The sequence below is a fragment of the Porites lutea genome, chromosome 13 (genome assembly GCF_958299795.1).
Source record: "Porites lutea chromosome 13, jaPorLute2.1, whole genome shotgun sequence".
NCBI lineage: Eukaryota > Metazoa > Cnidaria > Anthozoa > Scleractinia > Poritidae > Porites > Porites lutea.
Window position 1 is genome coordinate 2,196,766 of NC_133213.1, and position 27,142 is coordinate 2,223,907.

Below are 27,142 nucleotides of genomic sequence, written 5' to 3' on the forward strand. Positions count from 1 at the left end.
TTCTCACTGTTCTCTGTCCTATAAACGCCGATTTAGTTGAGACACAATTACATTAAAAGTTGGTAAAACGGCGTTTATGGGACAGAAAACAGTAAGAAACCAACACAGACAGAACTCGTGTCTTTTTTAGATATGTATACTTTAATAGCTGTTCATGTACATTTTAACCGTTTTGTCGATCTTACGATAAATAGGCCCTTTGCAGCTAGCCATTCACGTGGTACAAAACCGCCGTAGTGGAGAGGAAAAGTCGCACTGGGATAAGACAAACAAAAGGCATACATAATTTTAAATGATAATTTCCTTTGTTTGTCTTGTCCCGGTGCGACGTTTGCTCTCGCACAGCGGTTTTGTACTACGTGATTGGCTAGCTAGACTACGAGTAGTCCCCCATTTTTCCCCAGGGATAGTAGAGCGAGCGAAACGCGAGCGCGCATGAAAATCATCCGTGTCGCCTTCTCTCGCGTAGGGTGATTTTCACGCGCGCTCGCGTTTCGTTCGCTCTACTACCCCTGAGGAAAAATGGAGGACTACTCGTAGTCTATTGGCTAGCTGCAAAGGGCCTATTCTCATACAAACCCTTATAATTTGGCTTCCAGCAGGCTGTTGTGATTCTGGGTCCCCTATGATATAACATTCCCACTTCCAAATGACCACTCAGAATTATTTTTGTCAGTAAAAGGCTTCCAATGAAGAGAAGAACTTTAAATTTCAGTTACTTTATTTGTAATTAACTTCAGGAATTTTACCACTTTATGTAATAACATTATATGACGGGTCAAGTCCAATGACCGGTTCCCAGGGAAGCAACCATCTGATGAAGAGGATATTTTCCGGCATCAAACTTTAAAAAAAACACACACGCACAATTAATTAATTAATTAATTAATTAATTAATAATAAAAACAGTATTATACCACTGACCGCTACTGCTTTCCACTACCACCACTACTACTACTCCTACTACTGCTACTGCTGCTCTTTCTAGCTCCAACCTTTGGACTGAATGGAAGTCAGAGCCTTCACGTTTGGAATTACAGCAAAGTCGCCAGATATTTGTTCACTTCTAGCGTTCTCAATCAATATAAGGTAATTACATAATTATAAATAGCAAGTGACTAAGTTGGGATCGCGATTTTTTAATATTTGCCCAAAAGGGACTAAGATGGGGTCTATAATTGGCCCAGCAAAAATTAACCCAAGTACCCCACCCCCGGGGTATTTTGTTTACTGACTTTTCGGCTAGCTATTGTATTTTGTCCTTGCGTCCACGAAAATTTTGCCCGAACCTGGCCGTTATTTTTCATAACAAAAAAGAAACGTAATTGTGTTTATTTTGAAAGAATGAATACATGAATTCATATATTTGGTATATGGTTGCGAATCGCAAAGTAGAAATAAATGCAAAGACGGCCGCCGCGTCCCAAATAAAGACGCAACTTATGCAGTTGCCAAAAGAAAGCCTGAAAGGCTTGCTGGGATTGGAACCCTGACCTTTGCGATATCGGTGCAGCGTTCTAACCAACTGAGCTACCGTAAGATTCCGAAAATAAGCCCCTCCATGTATAAGCCCCCAAACTCGTAACGCAAAAAACCCTCCGTTAAATTGCCCCTCCAAATATAAGCCCCCCGGGGGGCTTGTACTTGGAATTTGCCCTCAAATACAGAGTAAAACAAAGCAAAAACGGTGTGAATATCCTTCCAACTATAAGGCTAGCCCAGTCAATTTTGAAACGCAAATTTCTCTCCGTAGATAAACCCCTCCGAATATAGGCCCCTCCAAAAATAAGCCTCTCAAAAAGGGCCTTTGAAAAATGTAGGCCCCGGGGCTTATTTTCGGAATTTTACTGTAGTAAGCCAACTGGAAGCTGGTCATTGCACTAGTTCATAATATACCCGGTTACATACTCGGCAAGCCGAAATTTTTCAGGCTTTCTTTTTCGCAACCACGTAAGTTGCGTCTTTAACTGTGATGTTTTTCTCCGCATTTATTTCTTCATTCCGCGGTCTTAATATACGATATTCATATATTCATCGTTTCATCTTCATCTTTCCCGGGTATATAAGATTTCTTTCTTACTTCTTTGACTTGTTTTCTTAAGGTACTACTGATAATAACTCACCTTTGTTACCTGGAATCTGCTCCACCATGTTTATTATGTACTTTAAATTTTGGTGTAGCCCTGAAACATATTTTTTCGTAAGTTTTAAAACAACAAAGCCGACGGGTGAATGGGGCTATGTCAAACTATTTTCTATCTTTTTTTTAAAGCTAAAACTCGTCTTCACATCAATTAAATTAAAAAAAATAATGGTCTAATGTTGTTATTTAAGATTATATTTTGATATTGAAACTGTTTTCTGTCGTCTGTTGCAACGGATGCCAAGGATGGACATGGATTGAAACTTGAAAAGGTTGGGCCAACTTTTTCGAGTTTTATGCAATGTATGCAAAATTCCGGCCATTCCCTTTATCATGGTAAGCGCTCCCTGATGAAATTTGTTGGATACCTTAATCATATCTCCAACGAAGCATTTTGTGTATGATTAAAGGCACAAAGTAATGCATGACTCATTGACCATTGAACACCCAACAATCTAGTGAATCACGTAAGTGATATGTCGCAGTCAGACCTGTTGTTTTGATCGTTTCTAATGGTACGTGTGGGATTTTATGGTGCAAAGTTAAGTTCATCGATAACAGAAAAATGCTTCGCTTACCTCCTTGGTTTGTAAACAGGGCTGAAACAAACAAAGTTCCGAAAGTTTTTAGAGGTAAACCATAAACACTACACAGCTGATTTTAATTAACAAAATATAAAGCGAGGTCGTAAAGCTGCTAGAGGTCTGCCAATTCTTTTAGCTGCTTTAAGTTTATCGGCAAGTTATGTCTGATTAATCTTAGCCGGCGAATCATGTTTATGAAACCCAGGTCTGAACACAGGTGTACATGCATACTAAGTGCGGGAAAATCGGTTGTGTAAACCATGAAGCGTTGCTTAAAAGGCTTAACAGCGTTTTGGGTCGAAGGTGCGAGGATGGTCCCCTTACAGCTGCCAGAAACATTTTCATGTTTTTTTAAAATGCCCTAGCCTAAGTGGCAGGCGTTTGAAAGGGAAGGGAAAGGGAGTTTTAGGCGCGAGAGAAACGCAAGGGGCGCCCCTCGCGTTTCTCTCGCGCCAAGAGAGGATAAAGGGGACAGAGAAGGCATCCCCCATACACACCCTATTCCATAGGTAATTCGTCTCGAGTTATTTTTAGAATCGGGATAAAGTTTCCTCGCGCGCTGCGTGGATGTTTCGTGGAGGTTTCGCATGACTAAACGCCGTGCAAAACATGTCGCGCGAAAGGCAATGAAAGCGTAAAGATATCGAGAGCATTCCTGAATATTGACGCGAAATGAGTCGGCGCTCACCTGGGAAAAGGGAATCGCTAGACTCTTTGACAACCCGTGAAATCAGTTTAGCTCGAAGTTGTCGTAACCTCAGTGCTTTAATAAAATGAGAAATTTCGCCGGTCTATTGAAACTGGTCGTTTGTACAATAAAGCAAGTAGGACGCCAAGTGTTATTTTTGTTGAATAATAAAAGACTGATAAAAGAATAAATATCAAACCAGAAATTGCTCTCTTCAACCTGTAAATTATAAATGATCCTGAGAGAATATTTAGTGTGTTAAGGATTTTCCTGCTGTACTGTTAGCTCTATAAAGGAGAGGAAGGGCAATTCTTTTTTAATTTCCGTCTCGATGACACAGCTGTAGCAGAAATCTCTCTGTAGTCGTTTTCGTCGACAAAACGAATAGCAATATCGCTCTCCGCGTCTTCCGCCATTTTGTTCTTCGTCAATTCGTGAAGGACGCGTGGCTCTGAGCGTGGGTCATCCGCGCGGAACACATTCGCACTATGTGATTGGCTGTTGTCTAATCCCCCTTGGGATCTGCGGTCTTAAAAATAACTCGAGACGAATTAGCTATGGAATAGGGTGTGTATGGGGTTGCCTTCTCTGTCGCCTTTATCCTCTCTTGCTCGCGCCTAAAACTCCCTTTCCCTTCCCTTTCAAACGCCTGCCACACAGGCTAAAAATACCCAAGAAACTGGCTCTCCTCTTTATTGAGGCACCACTTCAATAGCCTGCGTTTCAGCCAGCCTACATTTAGGGTGCGTTCCTCTGGGATGATCTGGATCAGGATCAGTGATCCGAGATCACTCGGATCATGGTAGATCAAAGGAACCGATGAATCCTTGTCCAGAGTGGATTCACCGGTTCATTTGATCTACCATGATCCGATCAGTGATCTCAGATCACTGAACCTGATCCAGATCATCTCAAAGAAACGCACCCTTAAGCCTGGTTTTCACTAGCGCATAAGCAAAAGCTTAAGGACACACGTACGCGCAGAATGGCATAATTTGACTCAATTCTCGATACCAGTTCTCCTCAACCCAATGATGAACAAGATGACGGACGAAGCGTCCGCCATATTGCTTTTGATATGTTCGCATGAGGTCTGAGTCAAAGTGACCTATGATTGGTCCACGGCCTTGTGCTTATACTTGTGCTTATATTGACCCAGTTTTAAACTTGTCGAAGCTACGACATAAGCATAAGCACATGCACAAGAAGAACGAACTTGTCTGTTTTTTTTTTTTGTGCTTAAGTTTATGTCGACCCAGTTTTCACTTGCTTACAAATGTGCTTGTGCTTATGCTTATGGTCACGCTTACGCGCTAGTGAAAACCAGGCTTTAGTCTAGACCTTTTGTATAAAGCCTTAATAGGCCATTTGCACTAAGAGGTCATGTGACATCGTGTTTATGAAAATGAAAGTTATATGATTTTGCCCTCGAAAAAACGATTAGTGGGTCATATCTTAAACAAAATAATAGTAATTTGGTTTTTCAAATCCGCACCATTTTCTTAAAATGAGTAAGTTCCTTCGTAGCTCATCACGTGACCAAAATGTGATTTTTAAAATTAAGTATTACATCTTTCAGAACACAAATTTTGCACTTAAAGTTCAAGGGAAATGTTGAAAAGATGATGTGGTAACGTTTACAGCACATCTGAGCGTAACTATCAAACGTTTAACAAGATATAAGCAAAAAGTAGTTTTGGCCGAAATGTTGGAGGGTAAGAGTATGCCCTCCAACATGGTGGCCAGTATAAATCATACTGCTTTGTTGAAAACTCAAAGTGCCATAAAATATCTCCCTTAAATGCGTTTCCTCTCAAATTTCGGGTGTAAGATAATTTTTATGTGCTCTTTCAATTTTTGGCATCAGCAAGATTCCAACGCATCGTTTAAAGGAAGCATTGGTCACGTGACCTCTCAGTGCAACTGGCCTATTACTTATTGGTGACGGAGGCAAAACAAACAGAAGTTTTCTTCTCGCTCCAAAAGAAATGAACCTGACACATTTTTTGTAAGTTACTTTGAAAGCTTAAAGCAATCTCTGACTGCACCCTCAGTGTCCCTATTAGTTTTTATTAAAGTAACAGAAGTAAACATCACATGTCTTGCGAATTTGTAAAATATTAATGCGATGTCAGGAAGCCGTATCAGCTTTCGCAGTAACAAAATAAATAAAATAAACCGATAAAATTTGCCAAATAGCTCCCCATCTCTGCTCCCCCTAGCCTTATCATTGGGAGGTGGAACACTCTAGTAGAGTCTGCCCTGCATGGCTGCCAGCCGCACTGGTCAGCCCATGCAGTGTACCGATGTGTACATTTACTTTCGAAAGCCTTAGTAGCTTGAGAACAGCCAAGTCCGAATGAGAACAGCCGAGTCCGAATTCCGCTCGCACATGTGGACTGCAGAATTCTTTTAGTTCAAGGAGAAAAATAGCAAGTTTTTTGTTCCAAAAAGCTGTTTCACTTACCTTCAAACATCTGGGACATAAAGTTCGCCAGATCTGAAATAAAATAACGTCCAGGAAATTTAAAACCCTCCGGGGAGAGAAGAGGCGAAGAAGCATATGGAGTCAATCTCTTCCCCAGTGCTCTGGGCACGAGGTTAAAATCAAGTTAACTAAACAAAAACTTCTCAGAGTATTGGGATAATAAGCGACAAAATTTATTAAATAAGCGCTGTATCGATAAGAATTTTGAAGGCTGCTAATTGTTTTGTTTGTTTAAAACTGCGCTTACCCTGTTGGTTTCTAATTACCGCGTTGACATTATCTGAAAGAAGGAGCATCATAAAGAAGAGTTATTTTCATGGTGGATTTTTATTGTAAGTTTAATATAGACGTCGAAATGAATGGAAACTATAAAAGAGAAAATACTAACCGTTTACCATCTTAATTTTGATCTCCACATTTGACGGCAGTTGTTGGTATTGTTCAAGCCCGGCATTTGCATTTTTATTCTTTATCGGGTTTGCCATTAGTACGTTTGGCTTGGGGTACTGAGTCTCAGGCACCTTGGGGCCTTTAAATAAATTAAAATCAATCTTTATTCAGGACCCGGGATTCACTTAAGTGTTTTACAGTAGGGTCCTGATAAAACGAAATCATTTCGTTTGATCAGGACCCTGATAAATAAATAAATAAATAAATAAATAAATAAAATTGAATGTAAAAAAAACTGTAAACAACTATGAAGTACTAAAAACTAGATATCCTTCCTCAATCCAACAATACCTAAACATGCAATTTGAGAAAATTATCAGCAGGTCAAAGTAATGCTAAAACTGCTCAATAGTACTATAAGCTAGCCCCCCCTCCCCCTCCCCCCGTAACGTCGTTACGGAATATTTAATGCGCTGTCATCTGTAAATATGTACAGGGTGCGCAAAGGACTAAAGTATGCAAAGGTCTTTGCGATAATACGGTAATAACATGTTGGTTCAACGAAGCATGTGATACGTAGTTGAGTAACACCTTCCCTCTAACAAAAACAAGAAAAAGAAAGCAAAGAAAAGTAGTGCTTTTAAAACAGTCTCGATTTGACGTAGTTCCTGAAACGAAATCGATACGAACAGTTGTTTTACATGACGTTGTCTCTGAATCTGAATCTCTGAATCTTGAAGGCTGTCCGGGCTTTCGCTCTCCTGATGAGGCAATGATTACGGTGAACTGGTCCCATCGCTGTTTTGACCACGCAAGATCTTGGTGTGGGCTTTTCTACTACCTCCCCATAGATCTATGGTTGAGATTTGTTGTGGGGCGGGGTTTGAGGTACACTTTTTTCCCTTCTATGAACTTTCTAAGCGGGGTTAATGCCTTCTTTCGTACTGCACCTTTGACCTATTTCTCTTTTCTGCAATGTTTTCTTGTGCAACGCCGGGACACGCTAGTTTTGGAACGACCTGACTGGTAGCTGTAGGGATAATGTCCTGGAACATTTTCTACCTTGATGTCAATTTACTACCGCGATGTAACATTTTCTACCTTGATAACACTTTATAGCTACCGTGATGGAAAATTTTATACCTTGTTATAATTAAACTGTCGTGATGTGACAATTTCTACCTTGATATCCTTTTTCTACCATGATTTAACTTTTCTACCTTGATATCATTTTACTGCCGTGGTGCAACATTTTCTACCTTGATACTGTATCATTTTTCTACCGTGATGGAACATTTTCTACCTTGATATCATTTTACTACCGTGATGTGACATTTCCTACTTTGATATCATTTTACTGCCGTGATGTACCATTTTCTAGCTTGATATCATTTTACTACCATGATGAAAGATTTTCTACCTTGATATCATTTTATAACTACCGTGATGGAACATTTTATACCTTGTTATCATTTAACTGCCGTGATGTAACATTTTCTACCTTGATACCTTTTTTCTACCCTAATTTTAAACTTTTTTTTACCTTGATTAGGGAGGTAGATTTGATTTACATCAAGCAATAACAATGGGGTAAGCAGGGAATAAAAAAGTGATTAGTCGTTAATCATGTTGTTGCATTGTTGCAAGACTATTCATATGTCCTGAAATCCCAAAAGATCTGGTATTTCGCCATTTCCCTTCCATCCCATAGCAATGCGCATGACGAAGGAGTGACGAGCAAAAACTTTTGCCAACCAGTCGCCGGGACAGTGCCGAGGCATTCCGAAAACACGTGGAAAACGTTGGAAGAAAGTAAAACGCCCCGTATTCACAAGCCGACAAAATGGTGAAGAAAGAAAAAAATATTTTCAACACGAGTCCGTTGGAGTCACTCAGAGGGCCATTGGTTTTTATACTAGCGCTTGAAATTGTGAAGTGTCACCCTCGCTGAATAACGTTACTTTACGTTACTTTTTGTCGTCGTTGTTGTTTTTAGTTTCACGAGAGCGTTGTTAGCGGACCTGCATCATAGAACAAAAATAATATTTGAAAAGGTGACTCATTGGTTCATTAGAATCAATAGTTTACTGGTTCTGAAAAGTGAGCAGAACAAGAACTCATGCATTTGCTTATGTTGACTGTATTTTATTATATTAATCCACATCTTTCCATGTTTTATTAATCCATGTTTTATTAATCCATGTTTTATCACATGCTTGTCGTGTGACCCCATGGGTTCTCAAGGTCGCTCCCTTAAGTACTGGGCACAAACTCCGCAAGATGAACATGTATGCCTGATTGCTGCTTGCATGCCTGGCCAGTCCACTGATTCACGTGCTCGTCGTATACTGCTATCTGCGCCTTGGTGAGCTTTGTGTATCTTCCGTAACATTCCAGGTCGCAAGGATGTGGGTACGATAACTTGATGAGACTTTTAAAGGATTCCATCATACACTGTGATCTCGTCTCTTGAATCCCAGTAAACTCAGATTTACTTTATGCAATACTGCTCGAACAGGATCTTTTGAAGTCTCCTCTAGGCTTTTGTACATTATGCTTTTGCTTCCCTACTAAAATGCTCCACCTTAATGCTCCATTTTTCCCACTAAAATGCTCGGTCTCCCCAAAAAAGTCACTAAAATGCTCGGATAATGCTCATTATACAAACGGGTTTTTTAAATTAATTTCAAAGTTTACACTTACAAAAACGTGCAAGTGTTGCAAGTAACAACGACAACGTGTACAAGTTCATAAATACAGCCAAAAAACCCAGCTGCATTAGTTTTTTTGCGAATTTGGAATTTTAGTCTTCACTTTGTTTAAAAAAGCAGGAGCTCATGGGGCGTGGGCTCCTGAAAAAAGTTAATTTCTATTTTATTTTCTCGGGAAAATTAATTTTCCGGGGAAAATGCCACTAAAATGCTCGAATAATGCTCCACCTTACTTTTGCCTCACTAAAATGCTCGAAAAAATGCTAGCATAATGTACAAAAGCCTAGTCTCCTCTCTGATCTGGTTCATTGTTCGAACTTTTACTCTATTTGCGCCCACATCCACAGTTCTACACGAAACACTTCGCACTCCTGAATGACTGTCGGGGTTGTGTCATCATGAACATTGGTGACTGCGCGAGACAGAGTGTCTGCTACAAAAAGCTATTTCCCTTTCTTATAACGAGCGGTGAACTGGTATTTCTGCAACTTCGGCATCATTCTTTGCAATCTGCGGGGGGCTCTACTCAAGGGTTTCTTAAAGATTGTCTCCAGGGGTTGGTGGTCTGAGTGGGCTGTGATCTCATGATTGTCTTACAAGTAGTAATGCCATTTATCCATGCAGGATACACTCGCAAGACACTCTTTCTCTATTTGAGCATAGTTTTTTTCTGTGTTGCGGTTGGTATGTGAAGTGAGACAGACAGGGGCCCCTCTTCTAGTAAAACCCCAGCTATTGCATGGTCAGATGCGTCTCCAGTGGAATCCAATAAGCGAAAAAAATTTGGCCGTATTAACGAGGGTTTTTTTTTTACAAGAAAGTGTAAGACAGCTTTTGCTAAGCGGCCGAAAAAAGTGGCCGTAAGGCGGGGTTTCTCTGTACTTTAAGTGTCACTAGGAGGTGTGTGTCATAATAGCGCAGCGCTGTTGTTGAGGCCATGAGACTTTTAGCTGAGTTAAATGTTGTTTCGTGACTTTCAGAACAAAGAACTACAGTCATCTTTGGTAAGGTTCCCCAACGGCAAGACCGTTTTGGACAGGTTGTGACAGAATTTGGACAGGTATTGGCACATTCACAGGAAAGCGTTGCACTGCAGCTTTGTCGGTTGGAACTTGCACTTCTCTGATGGCGGCTACTTTGGCAGGATCGGGCTCCACCCCTTTATGGGTAAGCTTGTGCCCCATTAAAGTGACACATGGAGATTTGAACTGAAGTTTTTTTCGCGGAACTGTAGATCGTGTTCAGCACACCTCTCCAAGAGTTGCACCAGGTTTCGGTCGTGGTCGATGTCAGCGTCTTCCTTTGTGTCGCCCCACCCATACAATCAAATATCATCGGCGATGTTAATTACACCGCGTAGACCGACTAAGAATTCATGCTGCCGCCGCTGGTATTCCTCCGGACCAGAAGCAATACCGAACGGCATGTGGTTATAGCAATAGCGACCGTTTGGCCCCTGAAACGTCGTGAGTAGAGAGGAATTTCCATCCAGTACAATGGTTTGGAATGCTTCAGATATACATTTAGAGTGGTGAAGACTTTGGCTTTTGTTACTAGAGGAACCTTCTCTTCGATGGTCGGTATCGTGTGTTTGGGTCTCTTAATCGACTTATTTATGGTCTGGCTTGGGTCAATACAGATGCGAAATTTGCTGTTTGGTTTTTCTTTAACCAGCATGTTGACAGCCAATCTGTAGGTTGGGTAACAGGCCTAATAATCCCTTCTTCACAAAGCCTCTTCAGTTCTTCACTTTGCGCGGGCAGCTCGGCATGTTGGGACATATACAGGTGTAACAGGGGGGTCCAACGCAATATGCATAGGTGTCCCGTGGGGTTTCCCGCACCCGTTCTAAACTCATTGGCATACTGCCGTAAAATGTTCTTCGCCGTTAGCGAAGACGACGAGTATCCCCACCGCTTTCATATGCGGAGTCCTCCCCCCCCCCCCCCCGGGGTGATACGTTAAAAATATGAACTAAACAGAGACTGAGCCGAGTTAAGTTATGAATTCAATAACAAGATAGAAAAAAGTTTTTATCTCTGGATTTCAACGAATGTTTGGGTGAGTACGACCGAGGGACTATAAATGGATTTGAACAATCAACAAGAAGTTACCCTGGGTACCAGAGGTTTTTTCTCGCGTGCGATGGGAAGCTTCTTTTCCTCGGCCGCAGGCCGACACGTGTTCGGCCGAAGGCCGAAGACACTTAACCGAAACCGGAAACCGCGCATGAAAAGCCTCTGGCACCCAGGGTAACAAGAAGTTTAAGTAAACGTGAAAATATTTACTAAAAAGCAACGACACATTCCATAATTAACTAACCAAGCCTCTCTATAATTTCGAGTTTGCACTAAATCAAAAAAAGAAAAATACGAGAAAATAAGGTTTCTTAACAAGTTTAATTTTCTTTAACTTTCTTTTAACTTTCTTAATTTTCTTTTACTTACCGAACGCCGTGGAGCGAACCCAAACAGTTTTGTCAACTTCATGCGTCTGCTTCCGATCAGAGGGCAAGGCTAAATTCAAATCGAAGCGAAGAAAATGTGAATAAGTAAACTAATCAAATTGAAAAGAAAGATAAGTTTGCAGTTTGCAGGATTCGCAGAAGGGATGTTCTTTTTTTTTTATCTTCATTAGGAATTATTCCTTCTACTGCAATGTTCAAGCATGTGATATCGTTACTGTTTTTGGTGTGAATGTACGAAACATTAATCATATGATACACAAACGTATTGTGGATGAACGACTCAGGTTGGGCAAAAGTATTAGACATGGGTGGTAAAGGAGTTTGTCTTCCTTTTTACCGAGGAATCTCAGATTAATTTGCCGTGTGGAATGCATTAATGACATGACGCAATAGGCTTCATTTTAGTCTGTGAACAAAATTATTTGGTGTGACCATTCCAATGAATTAAGACGGAATCCATCAGTGGACAAAAAACCTTGTGATAAAACAAACTTCAAAAGCTTCAAATTTCACTAAATGAAATCTTACTCATGACGATTTTGTGTTTTCTTAAAAGTTCTGTGAAATTTTTAATTTATTTTCTCGGACTCCGATGGGAAATTGTCTTTGGTGTTATTACAAATAAATATTTACATCCATAACCCTTGAAAAGTGTTAAAAAGCGGGGTGCGGTATGGCCTAAAATAATGAGTGGTACAAGGTTTTTGTCCACTGAAAATTAAAATTACTCAATTTCCTGATGGATTCCGTCTTAACATCTTTGGCAGTGTTTTCACTTGGTACTATTTGCTTTTCAGTATTTTACAAAACGAAATTTGGAAATTTGGTTGAATTTTAACTTTGGCCACCTTTGGCAGTGAAAAGATTAAAAGTACAGTAATCCAGCTGTTCTGAAGGATTCATATTTAGCAATTATTTAGCCTGCGAGCAAGCTCTCCTATTTGGGTAAGCGAAGTGAGCCTCGCGAGAACGCGCGAGCGAGGGGGCCGAGGAAACGAGCCCGTCTGCTTTGAGGGCTGAAACAAGTTCTCGGTACCAATCTGATCCCCTTGAGAACCAAATTTGACACACAGACGAAGCGGGTGCCAGCTCAGCCTGTTATCAATCAACTTTGATTTCCGGAACGTCATTTTTCAGCCAATGGTATTTCCCTTCGTCTGGGCGAAGTACAAATGAAAATTTGTGAGGGATGGTTGCAAGCTCTCCTTTCGCCGGCCCCTCGCGGCTTCGCCGCTCGCTCGCGCGTTCTCGCGAGACTCGCTTCACTCGCCCAAATAGGATAGCTTGCTCGCAGGCTAGCAATTATTGGACGAGGTTGACTGGTTGAGCAAAATGTCGTGATTTCTCAGTGGCGAGCACATCAATTATTTCCCGAAGCCGAAGGCAGAGGCAAATAGTTGATCTGCGAGACAATGACAAATCACGATATTTTGCGATAACCGAGTTCACTAATTGTTCCAAGTTTGTTTTTTAATGAATGTCTTCGGAGAGCGAAGCGATCTGCCATCTACGCATGGGCAGGATATTATTTGCAGCCAAACACTAAAGCCAAACACAATTGAACGACATTGCGTGTGAGCAGACCACTAATTGTGGGCAGATTTTAGCAGGTCACGTGGTGGGCTTTCGGCCAATGAAAAGAACAATTTGCATCGAATGATAATAGCCTACGTTCGATATATTAAAATTCTAACATGACTCCGAGGCTTTCTGGTCTAATATGATTGCTGTCTGGGAAACCTTATTTACGATATCCGCCATCTTTGCACGGGCCCAAGGACTGATGGGTCAAAAACAATGTCACGTGGTTTGTCAGGGAACAAACAACCGATAAAATCTATCAGTATACAAGAAATCGTACTTGGTCAAGTTTGCTTGTTTTAGATAATAGAAAATGAAAGAAGTTTAATCTTAAAGAAAATAACGGCAAATTAAGTGTGGAGGTGATCACTGTGGCTTATCTGGAGCAAGAAACGCATACGCATAGCCTGCAGCATAAAAACCTGAGCCAACAGCACTGCAAGATAAAATGCATTACCTGCAACAGCAGTAAAAAAAAGAAGAAGTATAACGGAAGTTCCTGAAACCTTCATCTTCACTGGCTAAGTACTGCAATTAAAATAATATCAGTATATTAAGTTCAGTCAGATCTGTGTTGAAGAAGAAACACTCGTGCTGGAACAGACACGTTTGCGCTGAGTACTTTGTCACGACTGTTTGTTTATTTTAAGGACCCAATTAGAATATTACATAATGTTTCTGGTAGAACATTCTACAACAGGATAAGAAGTGGACAAACAGGTTTTTATCTTCGCATTATATAAGCAGTTTCAACATACCAGCCGTTTGTGGTCTTTTGAGTAATGGAGTTCTCTTAAGCTTTTGGTAGAAATTAATGTTCAAATTGCGTTTGCATTTTTCTTATGCGACAAAAAAAAAACTTAAAAAATAAGAAGGTTGGTTGAGTCTTTCCATGCCAAGACAAATTAAAAAACAATTTCATAACTTTGCTCCTTGCACCTATCCCCGGCCTTAGTCATGATGACGGCTGGCTTGCAATCGTTTCCCTAACTGATAGCTCATTCTCTCTTGTTTCCCTCCATTTGATGACTTTCAGCTTACTAATTTAAACTAAACTTTTATCAGCTTTACAATTTTTGGAAACAACAAATATCTCGTCAAAAATAAAAGTTCCAGAAACAACGTCTTAAGATCACATTAATCTCTGACAAAAAAAAATAATCCTCTAAAGATTTCGGACACAACATAACAAACTTGTGTGCATTGAATAAGGTGACGTGTAACCTTGGTATTGGTTTAATAATCGCCGTTTTCATGACTCAAATAAACGATTCTACAAGGTGATCTCAGCGATCAGCCTTGTATCCTTGTATGTGGATCTAAGATGGTTCAAAGAAGGACGAGCACGAAGTTTGTGAAACACAGGGGCTGTCGATACTGATTCGACGAAGTTGACCATAAGTTTCGCCCATCTTATTTAAGGCTCAAGTGTTATTCAGAAAGGTTTAAAAGCACGTTTACGGCAAACAACAATTAAAACGTTACATCGAAGTTGTTGACAATTTCTCAAATTAGGAAATAACAGATAAAAACTGTATCATTCAATTCTTATGGCTGAACATGACGTGGAGATACTAATTATAACGAACAATAACCCATAAGTAAAGGGGAAACTTTGTTTTTGTTTTAACCTGTTGCCAGATTGTTATTATTATTATTATTATTATTATTATTATTATTATTATTATTGTCATTATTATTATTATTATTTATTTTTTACAACAATTGCAAAAAAAAGAAGGTAGAAAAACATAACATAAGACTGATATAATAACGAAAAAAAAAACGAAGAATTAAAGGGAAACTTGGTCACGAGATTCAAAATGATTTGTGCATGCCGTACAAGTAAACCTACATTTTAAAATTCCTCTTTTAAATATCAATTCCATCTGTTGTCTCGATGTGAGGGTTCAACTACAAATTTTACAAATGAAATTTGAATTTGAGACTTTTTTACGATTAATTTAACTTTTTGGAATAGAATGTGCTTGGGCAGGTTTAAGAAAAATTATATCGTTTTCCTGAAAAATAGTTCACTGGTTTCTAACTAAGAGAAACGGAAAGAAGCCATAACCTAAAAAAAGGTAAAATTGTAATTGTAACGAAAAAAACTGTTTCATCCAACCACAAACCATTCATTTGGTAAAATGTATCTACACAACAAATATAATTACAACCCAATAGCCTGTTGCCAGTGAATATGAAGTGAATAACGCTTTGAACACTTGCTTAATCCTACTCGAGTGTTAATTATCAACTTACCAATGTGTGGTGCTTTGTCTTTGAACCTGAGAAACTAGCGACACTGAGAAAAGTCCGGCTTCTGTAAAGGTAATAAGAATGAGGTGACAAGTAGTTTTGCTATTGGTTAGCAATCAATGACTTCATATGATCGGATCATGGGATTAAGTTTCAAACTTCCAACGTGGTTAGCTAATTTTCACTAAAGAAGAAACAACGAGATTTGCTGAAAGAGCAAGGGTGGGGGAGTGACGATACAACCTGAAAATAGGTACGTTTAAGGACAAGATTGTAAAGCACTTTCAACAAATCTATCTTAACCAGACAAGATAAATTTGAAACCAAAATAATCAACCTAAAAATAAAAACGTTAGAGCACTCAGTCCGGTGTTACCTGTCGTTCGGAAGTTAGCGGGTGGTTCGGGGAAAAAATGAACCTCATTATTGGCCTTTTAAATATCAAATTCCAATCTTAAGCGGGTTTTGGAGGATCTTGAAGTAATGCGGTAATGCGGTTTTTTTTCGTTAAAATCAAGCGTTTTCTTCATTTGCATTTTGTGACTTATAGAAGTTTCTAAGAAAGTATCCCTCAGTCAGTTCCAAGAGTGCCTTAATAAATGCTCCCCCAACCACATCCCATCCCTTCATAAACACTTGTCGGGCAGTCGTCATTTTTCATCGGAAAGCTGTAAATTCCCTACGGTGAATGACACGTGTTGAAATTAAACTAAGAATGAACTTTGTTAATTACAAATTTATGTACTAAGCAATTCATTTTACAAAATCAAAAATGTATATGACAATTTTGGCAGCTCGTTTTGTCTTTATGACGTTGCTATTACCTAATTTATAAAGGTTTGTAGACGGCACTCTTGGTCAGTTTGCCTATCTTATTTAAGGGAAGTGCCATATATTCAGAAAGGTTAAAAGCTGGTTTATGGCAAACAACATATGAAAACGTCCGATCCAAGTTGACAATTTCTAAAAACAGGAAGTCAGCGTATCAAATAATTGTTAATTCTGAACATGACGTGGAAATACTAATTTTTATGTAGATATAACGAGCTACAGGCCATACATAAAGGGAAAACTTTTTTCGTTGTTGTAACCTGTTGCCAGTTTTTTCAATTATAATATATAGTTTCATTCACAACAACCGGAAAAAAAAAAGAAAAAGAAAAGCAAGAAAAAAAGATATAACGTATAATAACGGAAAAGAAACGAAGCATTAAAAGGGAAACTTGGTCGGGCGATTCAAACTGATTTTTGCATGCCGTAAACAGGAACATAAATTTTAAAATTCCTCTTTTATGAATCAATTCCATCTGTTGTGTCGATCTTGAAAGCCAGTAATCATGAGAAACGAGGCGACTGGTTATTGAAATATCAAATTGCACAAAAAGCAGGTTTGACGTAGTGTGGTGAGGGTTCAACTACCGTATTAAAGTTTCGCTTTTTCGATTAAAATAACTTTTTTTGGAATAGAATGAATTAGGGCAGGTTTAAGAAAAACTACGCAGTTTTCCTGAAAAATAGTTCACTGATTTCTTATTGAGTTATTCTATAAACTAAGTAAGTGTTAAAAAAATTCCTTTGTTTAACAATTCAACAATAAAATCTCTAAAACACCACATAAACGAACTGCAGAAAAGAGGAGATTGTAGAATTTATGCTTGATAAAAAATACTATCACTTGGTATTCGTGTTTCAAGGGCCCTCTTCGGGGGTTTTGTTACATTGAAAAACAAAAAATGTTTAGTTTAAGATGTTTCATTTCTTTTTTATTAATATTGGCACAATCTGAAATATAAGATCAGAGAAAGCAAGCGACGCCTCATCCTTGGAGACCCAAAGAGATAGTTATCGGGGTAAGAGAAAGCAGAAACGGGCGAAACAAAAAATTGGCAAAAAACTTATGTCTACCACGTTACAATGAGGGCATTGGCATTGGTGGAGTATTTAAAGGATATTTACAGTAATTTGACCTCGAAATATTTAATCTCAACTGCTAGTTTTGAAAACAGAGGTTTGCAAAGAATATTCCGTCTAATATTTAACTCTATATGGAAGAAATTTGTAAAGCCAGTTGGAATTGTTGAAGCAAAGTGACTCCAGTAAGTCTATTCTTGTGTCAGAAATTCAATATATTCTGTAATCAACAATTGTGTGTGGATCTTGATCCTTTAAACACTGTTTAAATAAGTTGAAATAGGGAATGCGGGCCAAGTGAGGTCGAAAAAGGCCATAACCTAAAAGAAGGTAAAATTGTAACTGTAACAAAGAAAACTGTTTCATCCAACCACAAAGCATTCAATTGGTAGAATATATCTACACAACAAATATTACAACCCAACAGCCTGATGCCAGTGAATATGAAGTATATAACGCTTTGAATCCTTGCTTAAGGCTTGTCCTTATACAATGGATCCTACTCGAGTGTTAATTATCAACTTACCAATGTGTGGTGCTTTGTCTTTGAACCTGAGAAACTAACGACACTGAGAAAAGTCCGGCTTATGTAAAGGTAACAAGAATGAGGTGACAAGTAGTTTTGCTATTGGTTAGCAATCAATGACTTCATATGATCGGATAACGGGATTAAGTTTCAAACTTCCAACGTGGTTAGCTAAAATTCACTAGAGAAGAAATGGGGGATGTGACGATACAACCTGAAAATAGGTACGTTTAAGGACAAGATTGTAAAGCACTTTCAACAAATCTATCTTAACCAGACAAGATAAATTTGAAACCAAAATAATCAACCTAAAAAAAAAACGTTAGAGCACTCAGTCCGGTGTTACCTGTCGTTCGGAAGTTAGCGGGTGGTTCAGGGATCGAAAAATGAACCTCATTATTGGCCTTTTAAATATCAAATTCCAATCTTAAGCGGGTTTTGGAGGATCTTGAAGTAACGCGGTAATGCGGTGATTTTATTAAAAGCCAGCGTTTTCTTCATTTGCATTTTGTGACTAATAGAAGTTTCCTAGAAAGTATCCCTCAGTCAGTTCCAAGAGTTCCTTAATAAATGCTCCCCCAACCACATCCCATCCCCTCTTAAACACTTGTCGGGCAGTCGTCATTTTTCATCGGAAAGCTGTAAATTCCCTACGGTGAATAACACATGTTGAAATTAAACTTAGAATGAACTTTATTAATTAGAACTTTATGTACTAAGCCATTCATTTTACAAAATCAAAAATGTACATTACAATTTTGGCAGCTCGTTTTGTCTTTATGACGTTGCTATTACTTAATATAATTTATAAAGGTTTGTAGACGGCACTCTTAGTCAGTTTGCCTATCTTATTTAAGGCAAGTGCTATATATTCAGAAAGGTTTAAAAGCTGGTTTACGGCAAACAACAAATGAAAACGTCAGATCCAAGTTGACAATTTCTCAAAATAGGACGTCAGCAGATGAAAACTGTATCAAATAATTGTTATTTCTGAACATGACGTGGAAATACTAATTTTTATGTAGATATAATGAGCTATAGGCCATACGTAAAGGGAAAACTTTTTTTCGTTTTTGTAACCTGTTCCCAAGTTTTTTTTGTTTTTTTTGTTATAATATATAGTTTCATTCACAACAACTGCAAAAAAAAAAAAGGAAAAAAGACAGAAAGAAAAAAAAGATATAACGTATAATAACGGAAAAGAAACGAAGCAATAAAAGGAAAACTTGATCGCGCGATTCAAAGTGATTTTTGCATGCCGTAAACAGGAACATAAATTTTAAAATTCCTCTTTTATAAATCAATTCCATCTGTTGTGTCGATCTTGAAAGCCAGTAATCATGGGAAACGAGGCGACTGGTTATTGAAATATCAAATTGCACAAAAAGCAGGTTTGACGTAGTGTGGTGAGGGTTCAACTACAGTATTAAAGTTTCGCTTTTTTCGATTAAAATAATTTTTTTTTGGAATAGAATGAATTAGGGCAGGTTTAAGAAAAATTACGCAGTTTTCCTGAAAAATGGTTCACTGGTTTCTTATTGAGTTATTCTATAAATTAAGTAAATGTTAAAAAAAATACCTTTGTTTAACAATTCAACAATAAAATCTCTAAAACACCACATAAACGAACTGCAGAAAAGAGGAGATTGTAGAATCTATGCTTGATAAAAAATACTATCACTTGGTATTCGTGTTTCAAGGGCCCTCTTCGGGGGTTTTGTTACATTGAAAACAAAAAATGTTTAGTTTAAGATGATTCATTTCTTTTTTATTAATATTGGCGCAATCTGAAATATAAGATCAGAGAAAGCAGGCGACGCCTCACCCTTGGAGACCCAAAGAGATAGTTGTCGGGGTAAAAGAAAGCAGAAACGGGCGGAACAAAAAATTGGAAAAAACTTATGTCTACCACGTTACAATGAGGGCATTGGCATTGGTGGAGTATTTAAAGGATATTTACAGTAATCTGACCTCGAAATATTAAATTTCAACTGCTAGTTTTGAAAACAGAGCTTTGCAAAGAATTTTCCGTCTAATATTTAACTCTATATGGAAAAATTTTGTAAAGCCAGTTGGAATTGTTGTAGCAAAGTGACTCCAGTAAGTCTATTCTTGTGTCAGAAATTCAATATATTTTGTAATCAACAATTGTGTGTGGATCTTGATCCTTTAAACACCGTTTAAATACGTTGAAATAGCGAATGCGGGCCAAGTGAGGTCGAAAAAGGCCATAACCTAAAAGAAGGTAAAATTGTAACTGTAACAAAGAAAACTGTTTCATCCACCCACAAAGCATTCAATTGGTAGAATATATCTACACAACAAGTATTACAACCCAATAGCCTGATGCCAGTGAATATGAAGTATATAACGTTTTGAATCCTTGCTTAAGGCTTGTCCTTATACAGTGGACCCTACTCGAGTGTTAATTATCAACTTACCAATGTGTGGTGCTTTGTCTTTAAACCTGAGAAACTAGCGACACTGAGAAAAGTCCGGCTTATGTAAAGGTAACAAGAATGAGGTGACAAGTAGTTTTGCTATTGGTTAGCAATCAATGACTTCATATGATCGGATAACGGGATTAAGTTTCAAACTTCCAACGTGGTTAGCTAAAATTCACTAGAGAAGAAATGGGGGATGTGACGATACAACCTGAAAATAGGTACGTTTAAGGACAAGATTGTAAAGCACTTTCAACAATTCTATCTTAACCAGACAAGATAAATTTGAAACCAAAATAATCAACCTAAAAAAAAAAACGTTAGAGCACTCAGTCCGGTGTTACCTGTCGTTCGGAAGTTAGCGGGTGGTTCAGGGAAAAAATGAACCTCATTATTGGCCTTTTAAATATCAAATTCCAATCTTAAGCGGGTTTTGGAGGATCTTGAAGTAATGCGGTAATGCGGTTTTTTTTCCTTAAAATCAAGCGTTTTCTTCATTTGCATTTTGTGACTAATAGAAGTTTCCTAGAAAGTATCCCTCAGTCAGTTCCAAGAGTGCCTTAATAAATGCTCCCCCAACCACATCCCATCCCCTCTTAAACACTTGTCGGGCAGTCGTCATTTTTCATCGGAAAGCTGTAAATTCCCTACGGTGGATAACACATGTTGAAATTAAACTAAGAATGAACTTTATATTAATTAGAATTTTATGTACTTGCCAATTCATTTTACAAAATCAAAAATATATATTACAATTTTGGCAGCTCGTTTTGTCTTTATGACGTTGCTATTACCTAATTTATAAAGGTTTGTAGACGGCACTCTTGATCAGTTTGCCTATCTTATTTAAGGCTAGTGCTATTCAGACAGGTTTTAAAAGCTGGTTTATGACAAACAACATATGAAAACGTCAGATCCAAGTTGACAATTTCTCAAAATAGGACGTCAGCAGATAAAAACTGTATCAAAGAATTGTTAATTCTGAACATGACGTGGAAATACTAATTTTTATGTATATATAACGAGCTATAGGCCATACATAAAGGGAAAACTTTTTTCGTTGTTGTAACCCGTTGCCAGTTTTTTTTTAATTGTAATATATAGTTTCATTCACAACAACTGGAAAAAAAAAAGAAAAAGAAAAACAAGAAAAAAAGTTATAACGTATAATAACGGAAAAGAAACGAAGCATTAAAAGAAAAACTTGGTCGCGCGATTCAAACTGATTTTTGCATGCCGTAAACAGGAACATAAATTTTAAAATTCCTCTTTTAAAAATCAATTCCATCTGTTGTGTCGATCTTGAAAGCCAGTAATCATGAGAAACGAGGCGACTGGTTATTGAAATATCAAATTGCACAAAAAGCAGGTTTGATTAGGGTGGTGAGGGTTCAACTACAGTATTAAGGTTTGGTTTTTTTCGATTAAAATAAATTTTTTTGGAATAGAATGAACTAGGGCAGGTTTAAGAAAAATTACGCAGTTTTCCTGAAAAATAGTTCACTGGTTTCTTATTGAGTTATTCTATAAACTAAGTAAGTGTTAAAAAAATTCCTTTGTTTAACAATTCAACAATAAAATCTCTAAAATACCACACAAACGAACTGCAGAAAAGAGGAGATTGTAGAATTTATGCTTGATAAAAAATACTATCAATTGGTATTCGTGTTTCAAGGGCCCTCTCCGGGGGTCTTGTTACATTGAAAACAAAAAATGTTTAGTTTAAGATGTTTCACTTCTTTTTCATTAATATTGGTGCAATCTGAAATATAAGATCAGAGAAAGCAGGCGACGCCTCATCCTTGGAGACCCAAAGAGATAGTTGTCGGGGTAAGAGAAAGCAGAAACGGGCGGAAAAAAAAATTGGCAAAAAACTTATGTCTACCACGTTACAATGAGGGCATTGGCATTGGTGGAGTATTTAAAGGATGTTTACAGTAATTTGACCTCGAAATATTAAATTTCAACTGCTAGTTTTGAAAACAGAGGTTTGCAAAGAATTTTCCGTCTAATATTTAACGCCTTTTTTATATGGAAGAAATTTGCAAAGCCAGTTGGAATTGTTGTAGCAAAGTGACTCCAGTAAGTCTATTCTTGTGTCAGAAATTCAATATATTCTGTAATCAACAATTGTGTGTGGATCTTGATCCTTTAAACACTGTTTAAATAAGTTGAAATAGGGAATGCGGGCCAAGTGAGGTCGAAAAAGGCCATAACCTAAAAGAAGGTAAAATTGTAACTGTAACAAAGAAAACTGTTTCATCCAATCACAAAGCATTCAATTGGTAGAATATATCTACACAACAAATATTACAACCCAATAGCCTGATGCCAGTGAATATGAAGTATATAACGCTTTGAATACTTGCTTAAGGCTTTTCCTTATACAATGGATTTTACTCGAGTGTTAATTATCAACTTACCAATGTGTGGTGCTTTGTCTTTGAACCTGAGAAACTAGCGACACTGAGAAAAGTCTGGCTTCTGTAAAGGTAACAAGAATGAGGTGACAAGTAGTTTTGCTATTGGTTAGCAATCAATGACTTCATATGATCGGATCATGGGATTAAGTTTCAAACTTCCAACGTGGTTAGCTAAAATTCACTAGAGAAGGAACATCGAGATTTGCTGAAAGTGCAAGGGTGGGGGAGTGACGATACAACCTGAAAATAGGTACGTTTAAGGACAAGATTGTAAAGCACTTTCAACAAATGTATGTCAACCAGACAAGACAAATTTGAAACCAAAATAATCAAGCTAAAAAAAAACGTTAGAGCACTCAGTCCGGTGTTACCTGTCGTTCGGAAGTTAGCGGGTGGTTCAGGGATCGAAAAATGAACCTCATTATTGGCCTTTTAAATATCAAAAGCCAATCTTAAGCGGGTTTTGGAGGATCTTGAAGTAATGCAGTAATGCGGCGATTTCATTAAAAGCAAGCCTCCTCTCCATTTGCATTTTGTGACTAATAGAAGTTTCTAACAAAGTATCCCTCAGTCAGTTCCAAGAGTGCCTTAATAAATGCTCCCCCAACCACATCCCATCCCCTTTTAAACACTTGTCGAGCAGTTGTCATTTTTCATCGGAAAGCTGTAAATTCCCTACGGTGGATGACACATGTTGAAATTAAACTTAGAATGAACTTTATTAATTAGAACTTTATGTACTTGCCAATTCATTTTACAAAATCAAAAATGTATATGACAATTTTGGCAGCTCGTTTTGTCTTTATGACGTTGCTATTACCTAATTTATAAAGGTTTGTAGACGGCACTCTTAGTCAGTTTGCCTATCTTATTTAAGGCAAGCGCTATATATTCAGAGAGGTTTAAAAGCTGGTTTGCGGCAAACAACAAATGAAAACGTCAGATCCAAGTTGACAATTTCTCGAAATAGGAAGTCAGCAGATAAAAACTGTATCAAATAATTGTTATTCCTGAACATGACGTGGAAATACTAATTTTTATGTAGATATAACGAGCTATAGGCCATACATAAAGGAAAAACTTTTGTCGTTGTTGTAACCTGTTGCCAGTTTTTTTTTTTTTCATTATAATATAGTTTCATTGACAACAACTACAAAAAAAAGGAAAAAGAAAAACAAGAAAAAAAGATGTAACGTATAATAACGGAAAAGAAACGAAGCATTAAAAGGAAAACTTGGTCGCGCGATTCAAACTGATTTTTGCATGCCGTAAACAGGAAAATAAATTTTAAAATTCCTCTTTTATAAATCAATTCCATCTGTTGTGACGATCTTGAAAGCCGGTAGTCATGGGAAACGAGGCGACTGGTTACTGGAATATCGAATTGCACAAAAAGCAGGTTTGACCTAGTGTGGTGAGGGTTCAACTAAGGTATTAAAGTGTCGCTTTTTTCGATTAAAATAAATTTTTTTGGAATAGAATGAACTAGGGTAGGTTAAGAAAAATTATGCAGTTTTCCTAAAAAATAAATCACTGGTTTCTTATTGAGTTATTCTATAAACTAAGTAAGTGTTTAAAAAATTCCTTTGTTTAACAATTCAACAATGAAATCTCTAAAATACCACATAAACGAACTGCAGAAAAGAGGAAATTGTAGAAGTTAATGCTTGATTAAGGAATATTACCACTTGGTATTCGTGCTTCAAGGGCCCACTGGTTATATTGAAAAACAGAAAATATTCAGTTTAAGATGTTTCATTTCTTTTTTATTAATTTTGGCGCAATCTGAAATATATAAGATCAGGGAAAGTAGACCACGCCTCATCCTTGGAGACCCTAAAGAGATAGTTGTCGGGGTAAGAGAAAGTAGAAAGTGGCAGAACAAAAAATTGGCAAAGAAATCGAAACTTATGTCTACCACGTTAGAATGAGGGCATTGGCATTGTTGGGATAAGGATATTTACAGTAATTTGACCTCGAAATATTAAATTTCAACTGCTAGTTTTCATGTAGATCTTGATCCTTTAAACACTTTTTAAATACGTTAAAATAGCGAATGCAGGCCAAAGTGAGGTCGGAAAAAGGTCAAATCCCAAAATAAGGGTAAAACCAGGAGCCTGGTATAACTGTAATTTTGACCAAGAAAACTGGATCCTACTCGAATGTTAATTATCAACTTACCAATGTTTGGTGTTTTGTGACCCTTTGTCTTCGAAACAAACTAGCGGCACTGAGCAAAGTCCTTCTGTAAAGGGGACAAGAATGAGGTGACTAGTTGTTTTGCTATTGGTCAGCAGTCAATGACATCATCATGATTGGTTGGATCAAGTTACAAATACTTCTAACGCGGATGAAACATCGGGATTTGCTGAAAGGGCCAGGGTAGGGGGATGTGATGATCCAACCTGAAACTAGGTACGTTTAAGGACAAGATTGTAAAGGAATTTCAACAAATGTATCCCAATCATGATCAGACAAAACAAATTTGAACCCACAATGATCAGCCTAAAAAAAAAAACGTTAGAACACTCAGTCCGATGTAACCTGTCGTTCGAAAGTTAGCGGGTGGTTCAGGGACAAATGAACTTGATTGGCGTTTTTTCAGTATCAAATTTCGGCAGTCCAAAGCAGGTTTGAAGGACCTTGAAGCAATACGGTAATGGGGTAATTTCATTAAAAGCAAGTGTTTTGTCCATTTGCTTTTTGTGTCTAATGAAAGTTTCCCAAACAATACCCCCACAATGGGGGTACATTGTTCTGCCGGCTTGCGTGACAATCTGTCATGCCTCGCCAAAATTACATTCTAGCAGACGCTCTTAGAGCTTGGTCACGCGTTTTTTCCCCATTGCGTGAACAGCCAAAAGAAGTTCAACGTCTATATAGAAGGGAGGCTAAAATTGTCCCCCTTTAGTCGTGGTCAAAGAAAGTGGAGATTTGCAAGCAAAACTCTTCGCATTTGCACTTTTTGGGCGTGAATATTCTCAGTTTTTGCCTTGGGAATTTATTTATGCAAATCTTGGCAACTTTTTGACTTCAAAACCAGGATTGGTAGCGAAACTTGCTCGTCTGACGTTAACACGCATAAGGGCCATTAAGAATGTGGGTAACAACTGAGCCGAGTTCTCCCTATCGAGAGTGTGCTGAGTACTGTCACTTTATAAGATAAACCTTCCTCTTCTTCCTCGCACAGTCCCACCTTTAATATCCCATAATAGTTTAATCTTCTCGGTGAAATCTTCGACAGAAGTATTGCCAATGCTTTCCCTTGTAAGCGTTCGGCAAGGGCGATAATATTTTTAATAAAACCCCAGGATTTGTGTCATCAAATCTTTTCATGAGCTTCTACTTTTTTTTTACATATACTATCGATTTTAATAATAATAATAATAATAATAATAATAATAATAATAATAATAATAATAATTATTATTATTATTATTATTATTATCATTTACTTATATAATTACATATCTTGGCGATTTTTTGAAAACCAATCTGACGAAATTTGCAGTCATTTGAGTGAAATGGCGTCAAAAGGCATGTTTCTTAAGCCTGAGAAGCTCGAAGGAAAAGGAAAGGAGAATTAGAAAGAGAAAAAGCGAGGAGAAGGAAAGGAGGAGAAGAGAAAAAAGCAATGGTTACACTTTTAGTTTTTATAATAGCTACTTTGGAGATAGTTTTTGGCCGAAAAAAACTGTTGGACGCAAAAGGTCCATTTGGCGATAACGTTTTCAAAAATCCGGCTAGATATATATATATAGCGCTATCCATAAAAATATAAAATGGCCTAAAGTGCTTCACAGAGATCAAAACCTGTCTTACAATATATAAACGGCTTATAATAAATAGACTCTAACTAAGCATTAAAAAGGTTCGAAAAACAAAATTTGCAACCAATGTTATTTAAAACTAAAACTAAAACCTACAGTTAAAAAAGGCTAGGTAAGCAAAAATACAACTGTTAAAAAAAAGTAAATACAAATCTCCAACCTAGAGCTAGAGAAGGCTAAAAAAACACAAACAAAAATCTAGAACTGTTTAAAAACATAATTGGCCTCGCGATCCGCCTGTTCATTCGCGCTTTTAAATAGGTAAGTTTTAACCTCTATTTTCCATTTGAAAAGTGGTAAAGGAAATTCAACAATGAGAAATTCTCCATCCTGAGCGGGCAGTGCTTTAACGACAAAGTTGCCAAATACTTCGCCGTTCTGGGCAAGTTTCATTTCAGTCGTGCTGTTCATTTCTCACAAAGGAAGTCTCTTTAGCGTTGTCTATATGAACAAACTTGCGACAAGACCGCACTCACACGATCTTCGGTAGAACGTGTTGTGCTCATTCACAACCGGACTCGAAATAGTTGACTTCAAGATCGGAACGAAGGAAAATCGTCTCGGTTTTCCACTGTTCACCTAAACAGTCCCCCCGGCGAGCAGAGTCTCCTTTGATCTTTTTAGAAATATTTTGTAGGAAGATCGAAGGATACTCTGCTCACAGGGTACCTAAAACAACTTCTTGTATTAAAAACAA

General features: G+C 37.8%; 1 protein-coding gene across 2 annotated transcripts; it reads right to left on the bottom strand.

Annotated features, from left to right (window-relative positions):
* Positions 1-729: 729 nt before the first annotated feature.
* LOC140923140 (uncharacterized) lies at positions 730-27,092 on the bottom strand. 2 transcript variants are annotated; one of them, XM_073373212.1, is made up of 11 exons: positions 24,797-27,092; positions 22,616-22,676; positions 15,315-15,375; positions 13,510-13,580; positions 11,452-11,520; positions 6,292-6,432; positions 6,151-6,183; positions 5,883-5,915; positions 2,722-2,742; positions 2,124-2,183; positions 730-844 (listed from the first exon to the last, which is right to left on the bottom strand). In XM_073373212.1, the coding sequence occupies exons 4-11, from the start codon at positions 13,562-13,564 to the stop codon at positions 840-842; spliced, it is 417 nt and encodes a 138-aa protein (XP_073229313.1). In that variant the 5' UTR covers positions 13,565-13,580; positions 15,315-15,375; positions 22,616-22,676; positions 24,797-27,092; the 3' UTR covers positions 730-839. The 2 variants fall into 2 exon arrangements, with proteins under 2 accessions (XP_073229313.1, XP_073229314.1); XM_073373213.1 differs by lacking the exons at positions 22,616-22,676; positions 24,797-27,092 and adding an exon at positions 20,190-20,246.
* Between the last annotated feature and the right edge of the window lie 50 nt (positions 27,093-27,142).